The 10,992-nt window shown below is 45.1% G+C and overlaps 1 protein-coding gene across 1 annotated transcript; it reads right to left on the minus strand.

Moving 5' to 3' along the window:
• Positions 1–5,187: 5,187 nt before the first annotated feature.
• On the minus strand, positions 5,188–8,484 carry LOC129324973 (uncharacterized). Its single transcript, XM_054972455.1, has 4 exons — positions 7,916–8,484; positions 7,550–7,633; positions 7,073–7,156; positions 5,188–6,408 (listed from the first exon to the last, which is right to left on the minus strand). The coding sequence occupies exons 1-4, from the start codon at positions 8,397–8,399 to the stop codon at positions 5,954–5,956; spliced, it is 1,107 nt and encodes a 368-aa protein (XP_054828430.1). The 5' UTR covers positions 8,400–8,484; the 3' UTR covers positions 5,188–5,953.
• Between the last annotated feature and the right edge of the window lie 2,508 nt (positions 8,485–10,992).

The following is a 10,992-nucleotide window of genomic DNA, read 5'->3' on the forward strand; positions in this document are numbered from 1 at the left end:
ATTCCACTCTCAAAGCAGCCAGTCTTTACTGACCGTCTGTGTTTCTTTACCGTTCATTATAAAACGAAGTGAATCCGTAGTCAAAAGCCAATTTGAAAGGGGGTGGGTGGGCTGATCTCTCTCTCGCTGATCTCTGCTTCAGTTCATTAGAGCCAGGCCAGCCCATGACTCCTGCTGGCGGAGACTTCCTCAGCTAAAACGTCTGCTCCAGTTTTGTAGCTATTTTGGCTCAGTGCTGCAGACCAGAAAACACACTGAATGCCCTTCTCAGCACAGACAAACAGCAACTTCCATTATTGTCAGGGAAATCAAGAATGCAGAAGCAGCCAGTTAGTTTAATTAATTGTCATATGTAACTATGGCCGTCGTCACACGGGCTCTTTTCTCGCAATTTTAGCGTCCAAAACCGCGTTCTCTGTTATCGGAATTAGAGTGGAACATACCTCCTTTCCCCTCTTATTTGCACTTTCAGTCAGCCTCACTATCCAGGGAATGCGCATATAGAACGTTATCAACACCCTCTTCACATCCGGGCACTCCAATGCAGTCCCTCCCCTCGCTCTTCCTTTTTTTTTTTAACTATTGCGATTAATTCCGATATAACACCATTTCGTCATAACAGCGTGACGTTGTTTAATATTTGCGCTTTGAAAGGATTGGTGGAATTGCTTTCCCGCCAACGAAATAGCGATGACATTGGCTGATTCACCTTTTCTCCAAATTTGAACCCCTGTAAATAGCCAAATTGATGCCAGAATTGCCTTGTCTTCTGAGACTCTCAGAAACGACAACCATGGACCTACAAAGGATGTTGCTTCCGTTGGTGGCCCAGCTGGTAGGCTGTCTTTCTCAGAGCACCATTGTCCTTTGCCAAGCACACCTGCGATCCATACAACGTAGGAGAAGAGTCGCATCTATTCTTTTCCAGTGCTCGGATGCACCTTCAACATCCAACCGGCGTTTTGGGAAGGATAGAAGACGGAGGATTCGCGAACGCTGGCATGCCCTTGCCAGCATGGCTGTTCCACGCAGATTCTGGGTCCGCGAGCGGAGTCGGGACTGGTGGGAACGGGTTGTCCTGACAACTTGGGACGACCAACAGTGGCTCGAATGTTTCCGGATGGACAGGGCAACATTTTGGGACTTGGTTGCCATTCTGCAATCACGACTGGAACGGCAACGAACAAACATGCGGGAACCTGTGACGGTGGAGCAGCGTGTCGCAGTCACACTCTGGTTTTTGGCCACAGGTGCTTGTTACCGCGTCGCTGGGGACCACTTTGGACTGGGTCCGTCTACAGTGGCAACAGCTGTTCTGGAAGTTTGCCATGCACTAGAAGCTGAACTTCTTGTGAGAACTGTGTGTCTTGGCGGCGAGATCGGAAAGGTAGGCTTTTAAAAAAAATTTTTTAAAGCCTTATTTCGATATTACGTCATATCAAAATGATTGATAAATTGCTGTCCCCTCAGAGCACCGCGATACTGCTTCTTTTGCAATAGCAGATGTGTCAACGGTAAAATCTCCTGCCAGAGTAAACAATCCTTTTGACTGGTGACATTCTCTGCATTATATTTTTGTATTTCAGATTATGGATGGATTTGCAAAAATGGGATTTCCGCACTGCATAGCAGCGATTGATGGCACCCACATCCCCATCTGTGCACCCGGCGGGAGCCCAGAACAGTATGGAAATCGTAAAAATTTCTCGTCTATGCTACTGCAGGGCACCGTGGACCACTCTGGCCGATTTGTAGATGTGGAGATAGGCTGGAGTGGCAAAAACCATGACGCCTTTGTGTTTAAAAACTCATGCATTTGCGCAGCGATGGATGCCGGCACGTTTGTCCCCGGAAACCCCACACTTAACTTGGACGGAGTGTCTGTGCCACCCATCATCCTGTCTGATGGGGCATACCCAATGCGGCCGTGGCTCATGAAGCCGTATGGCAAGCTTGCAACAACACCAAGAGAGATTTATTTTGACCGCTGCTTGTCCAGGTGTAGGAACCAGGTCGAAAAATGTTTTGGGAGGCTGAAGGGGCGCTGGCAGTGCTTGCTGTACAGACTGAAGGCAAGGGAGGAAAATCTGGTTTCAATCATATCTTGCTGTGTGATCCTTCATAATATCTGCGAGGCCAAGGGACAGCGGGTTCTTGGAGAGCTAAGAGATCCCACTCCAGTGTTTGTTCCTCCCGAGGACACCGAAAACATGGATAACAATAACTCTTTGCTAGAGGCTGGAAAGGAAGTCAGGGATGCTCTCGCCAAATTTATGGACATGCAAAGGAGGCAGCGGTGAAATGTCCACTGTGGAAACTGTGACATGTATGTGTTGTCTATTAAAAAAAAATTGTTTTTGGGAAAAAAATGTTGATGGTTACCTTTTTCCATAGGAAGTTGTGTTACATTAAAGATTTCTTCTTATGACTCTTTTTTTTCAATGTTGTTTGATGACCAGACCTAGAACTCCCTTTACAATGGTGGATTCTTGAAATTGTTGTTGAAACAAGTAATGAGTTGATATAAGAGGGGGATATAAGAAGAAAGAGTCAATGCTGATCCGATGATAAAGCTTCAGTGGCGGTGAGGGGAACTATCAAAGCACACCAAAGATTCAAGTAGTTTAAGCCCGGTTGCTCTGTGTTAACGGCATGTATGGAGCTCACATCTGTTTCACCAGACAATATCATCCCATTTTATCAATTCCCTCAGTGGCAGAATATAAAAATTGTGTCCCTGCTGAACGCAATCTCGACTGCAATCACCTACAGACATTTTGCATGTGTTACTTTATCAAAGAGGGAATAGGAAACCGATTACTGCCTACTATGAAAGAGGATGGTGAATGGGACTGTGTCTGGCGTTGGAGCTTTGTAAAGAGTACTGGAAAGTGACTCATAATAAAAGGTCAGCAGGGGTAAACTGAACTATTGTGGATTAGAGAAGCCACTCCGTAATCCGAGATTGGAGAGGTGGGAGGTTCAAAAATTGATTTTTTAACCTTATTTCGTTATAACATCGTGGCAAAATGATTGATAAATTGCTGTCCCCTCAGAGCACCCCGAAAATGTTTCTTTTGCAATGGCTGATGTGTCAACAGTAAAATCTCCTGCCAGAGTAAACAATCCTGTTTGGATTGGATTTAGATTCCAATCTCAGCGGGAATAGGGGAAATGGAACACGCATGAGAGTGTTACTTGCTGCTCTCACAGCAGGAGAATTGAATGTTTCGATGGTTGTTGTGGGTTTTCCGTTCTGTTTTGCCGTGGTCTTGGCAAGACCACGGCAATACAGCCCAGAAAACCCACAACAGCCATCGTTCTCCGGCCGTGAAAGCCTCAGACAACACATTGATTGTTTCATGGTTTTTTTGAAAAGTTGTACAGACACCACTTAAACACACAATTCACGGAGACTAGCTTGTTTGTTGTTGGGGGGGGGGGGTTTCAATACAAGGGATTTTGCACAGAATTTAGTTGGGAGAAAATGGACGTTAGATCGCCATGCCGCCTGAATTTTCTTTTTAAAATAGGTTTTTCCCCATTTATTTTCCAATCCCCAAAACATGTATAACCGAACAAAGAAAAAAAATACGTTAGACACACTAGAAAATAATGTCAATTTCACTTGTGACACTAAGGCACGAACCTTGACCCCATTTTTTCCCGCTCAAAATACGGGTTACGGCTGAACTGAGCATGCTCAGAAATGTTATTTCGTTATGACACATTTCTTTAAAAAAAAAAATGCCTCCCAGACGCCGCGGCGCTTTCTGGTGTGATGATGAGGTGGAGGCGCTGCTGGACCTTATTCTGCGCAGTGGTAAGGTCGAGAGACTTATGAGCAGCACCCACCTACCCACAAAGGCAATTTTTGTGGTGCTGTCACGACGACTTACAGCACGTGGCTTCCAAAGAACGGCTGAACAGTGTCGCTCGAAGTTCAAAAGAACAAAGGGAGATTTTTTCACCGCTCTGGAGTCCTGGCAGGGAATCCCACGCCAGAGTGGGAGACCACCACATTTCGGCACAATGATGCGTCTTTGGGAGGCGGCTGGCAGACCAAACTGGCAGGAGAGGCGACATGCCGGTAAGTAAATCTACTTTTGCTGTGTGCAATGGCCTTTTGGGGGGGGGGGTGGAGAGTGTGTCAAGCTTCCAATTATACTTTTTAGTTTGTGATATGTTGGATAGTTAGTGTGCAGTTTATGTGTGCTATATGTGGTGTTGGATTGCTGAGTGACCACAGTGGAAAATAAGATGTGACAAATGGGGAAATCCGTTATGAGGCTGTTTTTTTGAAAGGTTAACCTACAGAGTGTTTTCCTGAGTATGATGAAAAGGGGATGGTTGCACTTGCTTATGTCTACAGACAATGCCTGCATGCCAATTCTTGGAGTGCTATGTGCAAAATGAAAAGCTCCAATGCTAGGCTCCAGGATGTCTTCCGAATCACAAAAAAGCATGGATATTGTGGTGTTCATTTCAGATTGAAAGATGAGCAGACACAGTGGATGCAATTTTTTCAAATTATAATGGCAAATAAATATTTGGAAAATTATTAAATATTTTTCGGGTGCTGCAGTCTTGAGGTCACAACATGAGGGATCCTGGATTCACCCTTTATCATGCACACAACAGCTGCAATTATCAAGGTTACCTAGTGCTTGAGAAATAATCATGCCACTCTTATCATACGATGCCTGGATGCGATGACTATTTACATGCTAACCATTAATTGTTTTCTTACTAGGGACAGAAGCCACACTGACATGATAACTAATCCACTGCATTCTAAATTCTTTACAGCTGTGCGCAGGGGGAGAGACAGTCAGCATGAGGCAGGATCACTGCCTGAAGCTTCCCAAGACAGAACAGAGCCTGTCATTGAGGAGGAGCAGCCAACAAGCGCTCCCACAGCATCCACTGATGATCCACATGGTAAGCTTAGTGACTTTCATTTCAAGCTGTACAACAAAATATCTAGACCGAAAAATAATGATTAAAAATTGCATCCTCAAAAACATCTCCAGAGGGGAGGTGGGTGTCTGCACCACTGAAAGAAAAACCAAATGATGATTTACCAAGGTGGCTAAATAGAGGCAACAAGTGGTTGATGAAACAATCAATCTTTTATTAAAGACAACAGAACATCTACAAAGAATAAATTTAAAGAGGAAGGAGCTTTCAACAACATTGCAACATATTCACCACACAAAGCAATATTATCAACAAACACTGGGCAGTCAGCAGCTGACATTTTAAAAAACTTTACTGTTTCCTGTTCTTTGATAACCAAGCACTGAACATAATGATCAAATTGAATCCCTTTTTTTTCCTAGAAACTGCAGGTGGTGATGCTCGGGGCACTGATCTAGAGAGACCATCCACAAGCGGACGCAATACCCAACAGCCCACCCAAGATCCTCCCACTTTGGAGACAATCCTTTCCTCGATACATGCAATGGAAGGCAGACTTGTGGCCTCCGGTAAGGACTGTAATTGTCTTGATAGAATGCCCAAATCATCAGCAAGCATTTGAGATCTTGACAGTGCTCTATGTTTGTGTTTCAGTGAGCAGTTTGCAGACAGAAGTGAGAACTCTGCAGGCCCGTGTATCAAGGCATGGGCGAAGGCTGCTGGCAATGGAGAGGAGGGAACGCAACCGGTCAAGGAGCGGCACCCCTGCGCCTTCACAGGCCCAGGACCCATGATTTTATGGGACTGATCGTTGTATATAGTTTTACTTGACTTGAGAAAATACGGTGCATGTGTGGAACACTTTCAAATTTTAACATTTTCAGTTGAACCCCCCCCCCCCCAAAGGTTGAACATATCAGTGACTGGTGTGGTTTTTCTTTCTTGATAACAATGATCACACAGTGCCCTTGAAAATAAAGTGGACGTTCTTTGGTGTTAACAAGAACTGACCAGTGGTTCCAAATGTGTGATCCTATGGTGTGAAACGATCCCTTGCTTTTCCCACACAAGATCTCTTGGGTGCCCCCTTTCTGCCTAAGTCAGAGGAGCACTCCTGCACAGTGACAGGGACCAACTGTTGGGAAACTTGCTGCTGTTGACGTGTAATGGCGTTCCCTAACTCTCTAAGCGTTCCCACACATGATCGCATCACATCAATGTTTTCTGACCAGGCCTCTTGGAACATTTGGCGCTCCATTCTGGTCTCCAGAAGAAAATCATTGTGCCGGCGTCCCTCCTCTTCACGCCATTTCCTGGTCTCCTCTTGTTCCCTCCTGCGATGCTCCATCTCTTCCTGATGTTCCTCAGAGGCCTGTGTCAGAAATCGGTCTGCAGCATTGTGGATTGCAGATCCACCCCTTTTCCTAGACCTGATTCTTGCTAGCCGTGTTCCAGGCGACAGTTCCACCATTGTCCTTGTGGGGGTTCCTGATTAGGGGGGGAAAAAGAAATTTTTTGGTGGGTGTGGAACAAAATCAAACACGATGTAATCTTATGGTGAAGCATGTCACATCAACTTACAACTATGTCACTGTGGTCAAGAAGGATTTCAAATCAAAGCCCACCCCCCGCCCCTGATCAATTTAGGATTAGTTAGGTGCAGCAGTGTTTGCAATTGAGAGTGTGGTTGTGTTTTTTCACTTGGAGGGTTGATGTGGCAGATTGTTCTCCAAGTGTCACCTCACGAAGCTGTCTCAACCCATGTCCTTTGCTCCTGGGAGTTGTGAAATGACAAGGAGAGATGCTTGTGAGGCGTCAAAAATTCACTCTGAAAAGGCCACGCGTCTGCAGCATTATTGAATTGATGATGACATTTTTGAACCAAACATTCTTCCATCCGAAATCATGAGCTTCTCAAAGAGCCATTATACAACACAGCCAAGACATGCACTGCCAACAATCATCTCAATCGGCAACCAAACGGAAAAACAGCCACTTTAATATATATCTATAGATGAGAGCACCACAGAGGTTTGGTGGCTTTGATGGACTCCAACACTGTGTTTGTCCAAGGGTTGAATACTTCCTGCTCTGATTTGAACAGAATAGAGGGGTTTATTTCAGATATCAGTCCTCATAATCTGCCACCTACCTTCTGAGTTTGCACCAGGTGAGGGACGGTAGTTTTCCTTTTCAGACACATCAGTGGGAGCGCTTATGCAGACATCACTGGTCTCTTAAACAAAATTAAAAATTTATGTCAACTTTTAGTGTTAATTCTAACATTGTTACTGGCACCGTATTTTTCAGGAAGTGTATATAGATGTCAATAATCGATGCATCAGTGCCAGCATACATGGTTTGCAGTCAACGCTCCGTGTTATTCCAGTCACACATGGAAACACAACACATTGTGGAATGTCTACTTACATTTTAACTTTGGAAATATTCAAGGTTTATCGCTGGGCACGCATGTTGCCCTGTTTTCAACTTCATCACAAACACCACAAATTTCCATTTTGCCTTGTGCTTCCATATAGAGTTTCACGTTGCCCGTGCCACACCATACCGCGTACCATGAGAATTTCCTTTAAAATGTTTTGTATTTGGCACAAGCATTCACACTAACCGTGTTCTAGCAGACCGTCAGGTGTGACATCCAGCTCATGTTCCACATCACTGTTGTTTTCATCTCCGGTGTTATTGGGCATTCCTTGAAAAGATGATAAGTAGAAAATAGATGTAAAAGATGAAAAGTAGAGAATATTGTTTCTTTTAGAAATTTTTGACCTTTCCAGTATGAAAATTGTCTTTTCCATTATCTGCCATTCAAGCGCATCACTGATCAGCAAAAGCATGCAGGTGGACTTTGGCAATGGAATCACAGCAGAGGACACATTGCCTGGCTTAGTCCCTTAAAAAGGGAAGAGAAATGTTATGATTTTCCCTGGATGATTGCACACCACTACCCCCACCCCTTCCACACCACTGTTACCTGAATGACAAGGGGAGGACATCCTGATGTCGACCACATTGATGGTTTCCAGCTCGTGTGAGAACAGCTCCTCCGATCCTGCCTGGAGCACCAAGGGTTCAGGTCGCACCTGACCCATCACTTGCAGAATCATACTTCTTGCAAGTCGTTTTGGCTTAACGCTGGCGTCACCACGAAGAATGCTTTCCAGCTCTCTGTAGTATGGACAAGTGATGGGTGCATTTCCAGACCTTCCATTATGTGCCACAACCTTTTTATATTCTAGCCGCATGGTCTTAGTTTTGGAGCGGCACTCCAGAGCCGATCGCCTATGGCCCCGGGTTGCCATCTGCTCTGATATTCTTTCGAAGTAGTCCAGATTTCGATGGGTGTTCTTTAGGGCCTCTTGGATCTTCTCCTCTCCCCAGAAGTGCAGAAGATCCATTATTTCTCTATGTCTCCATGAGATACCACGTTTAACAAGTCTGTCCCCACTCTGAGCCATTGCTGTTCTGGAAGGTGAATCTCCAAAATATAAGCTATAACCTATACAGATTCAAATTGCAGAGAGAAATCAGTCCCCCTGCAGAAAATGGCAGCATTTAATATCAGAGTCTTCGAAATCATCTCCCTAGCTGAGTTTCCTCCCCTCCCAAAATTCCATTTTCCACTTCACCAAGTACTCCTCAGGAATTTCCAAACCCGGAGCTGGCAACCTTAGTGAGAAATGGCGGAGGGACCATACCACAATGGTGTCTGTTTTCAAATGCAAACAGAATAACTGTTTGTGTGGAATTTCTGTGTTACTCTAAAAATTATTTTAGAGTACACCATACACATGTGGAATCTCACATTTTCACAGATGGACTCCTTTGTTCTATGTGGAATGAAGTCCATGAAGGGCAGCAGTCAATCTCTAGGCATCCATCTTTGTATATTGTGATTTAGGGCAAGGGTTGTTTTTAATCTTCTCCTGTCTCCTCCCCAGCCCCTGAGTTGCTGAAAGCCCTTGACTTGTGGCACCTTTAAAAAGCATACTTCACCAATTTTTTGGTGAGAAGTTCAGTCCATTTGTTCTGCCCCCTGCTCCCGCCACCCCTTTCCAGGACCAGAACTGAACAACAGGTCCTTTTCCTTTTTTTGGGGGGGGGGAATTTAAAGGGAAGAAATTTCAGCTCCAGTGACATGGGGTTCCCTTTGGTGGCACTGCTTTTAAAAATGCAAATAACTTTTCTTCAATTTGAAGGCTCGGCAGTTTTCCTATTATTGACGTCTATCCAATTTCCGTAACATATTGGTGCAGTCTCGGTGCCTTTGTGATACAGTGATCCCAGAACAGTTATTAAAATATAAATAAAATTATATAAATATAAATAAATTAACATACTGAGGTCATAGCGGGGGGGGGGGAGAATCAAGTGTGGGTTTATAGCAAAAGAGAATCTCAAAAATATATGGTATGACATGTACAGATGAAATTTATTTCCCTCAGCAATGTTACTCACGCTGCGGAAGACCAACCAAACGACAGCAATTTCATTTCACCCTCGGAGACAGTAAAAGCGGAAGTTGACTGTGCGTGCCAGCTAAAAAAAATCCCTTACGGTCAAATTGCGCGCCAAAATCAACGGCTCTTAACTTGTTAATGCGCTATAACGGAATATAAAAAACACTTGTCAAATGGCGATTCCTAGGCACATATGAAGATAGGCAGGGGGATTTTTGTGGGTTATTGTCAAGAAGGGAGGGAGGGAAGGTCATTGGGGAGGAAATGGCAGATAAATATTTTTTTAATCGTGGCGACGGGCTTATATGCATTTCAGAAAATGTGCTGGAGACTGTCGTGTTACTTCAACATTATCGCGCAACTACCTTATAGCGCTATAAGAGTTGTGAATTAAAAAAAAAAACTTTTCCCGAAACAAACGGTTCATTTCCGTAAAAGGACAGCCACACGGTAGCGGATTAGTTCGAGATTTAGAGTAGGAATGCGTGGTACAGAGAGAATGGGGTAAGCGGAAGAGAGCCGGTATAAATCGCACAAATTGCGGGATACGCCGCTATCTTGGCGCTAAATTAATGCCCGTGTGACGACGGCCCATGTTTGTGGTTCTTCACAATGTATGAAAAAAGGAGGACTGGTCCTTCTCGTTGGAGCTTGCAGTCTAATTCTGCTCTTTTATTATGTATCAACGATCCTCAAGCTACAGTCCCATCGGCGCAGGGAAGGCTGCTCCGAAAAGAGGCTTGGCCTCTGGAAGCCACTTTCAGGCTCATGGCTTGTGGGTGCTACTGGATCCTGGCCTGCTGCTGGAGGCTGAGTGCTCTTCCATGGTACGGAGAGAGTCTTTAAGCAGCTCCTACTTGTCATTCCTTCTCTAGTTCAACCTGCAATAAGAGCCCGCCCTGCAAACCATCCCTGTTGTAGCAATGCAAACCCATGCTGAAGTTTCTCCACCTTCTTTCTGACCCTCAGTAAACAGGAGCCAAGCGAGGGCAGAATGACCACAATAAAACATCAGTTACATAAAAAGGGAGGAAATTAACTTTCCTTGTAATTAAAGCCATTGATTACAAAAAGCAAAAACATCTAATAAGCAAAAAGGGCTAAGAACTCCCGTCCTGAGAGGAAGATAAACTGGAAGGGTGGGAGTTACGGTCTTCTTTCCTTAGGTCTAAAAGAGCAGAATGTGGCTTTGGCAATCCAATGCAGGAGGGAAAAGCTGCTCCCACTGTGCGATCAGTAGTGAGTGGGGCGAGGGGGTGGCCTTCACTTGTTCCACTCCACACTGCTCAGTGCTGGCAGCTCCCCACCCCGCCTCCTTCTTGCTGATCAGGGTGGTGCCTCCGTGTCGACCTGACAGCAGCCTGGCCAGGGCTGCCCATAGCCAACCCCCCCCCCAAAACCTGACCTCTGGCTGAGTTTTGCAAAGCTCTGTTAAAGGGCTGAAGGGGGGGGGGGGATGCCAGAGCTGAAAATCAACATTTTGAAGGTGGCACTTAACCCTGCCACCCCCCATTGGCTCTGGGCACAGCTTTTACACAGAGGATCTGCCCACGGCCATACTACCATTTCCCTTTTAAGCTGGCGCAAGGGA

Source organism: Eublepharis macularius, chromosome 2 (genome assembly GCF_028583425.1).
Source record: "Eublepharis macularius isolate TG4126 chromosome 2, MPM_Emac_v1.0, whole genome shotgun sequence".
Taxonomy (NCBI): domain Eukaryota; kingdom Metazoa; phylum Chordata; class Lepidosauria; order Squamata; family Eublepharidae; genus Eublepharis; species Eublepharis macularius.

Coding starts and splice junctions, on each gene's coding strand:
- LOC129324973 (XM_054972455.1), bottom strand. CDS start 8,399: ATGGCTCAGAGTGGGGACAGACTTGTTAAACGTGGTATCTCATGGAGA. Junction 7,634..7,915: donor GTCCTCCCCTTGTCATTCAG/GTAACAGTGGTG, acceptor CATCTTTTCAAG/GAATGCCCAATAACACCGGA. Junction 6,409..7,072: donor ACCTGGTGCAAACTCAGAAG/GTAGGTGGCAGA, acceptor CCCCCTAATCAG/GAACCCCCACAAGGACAATG.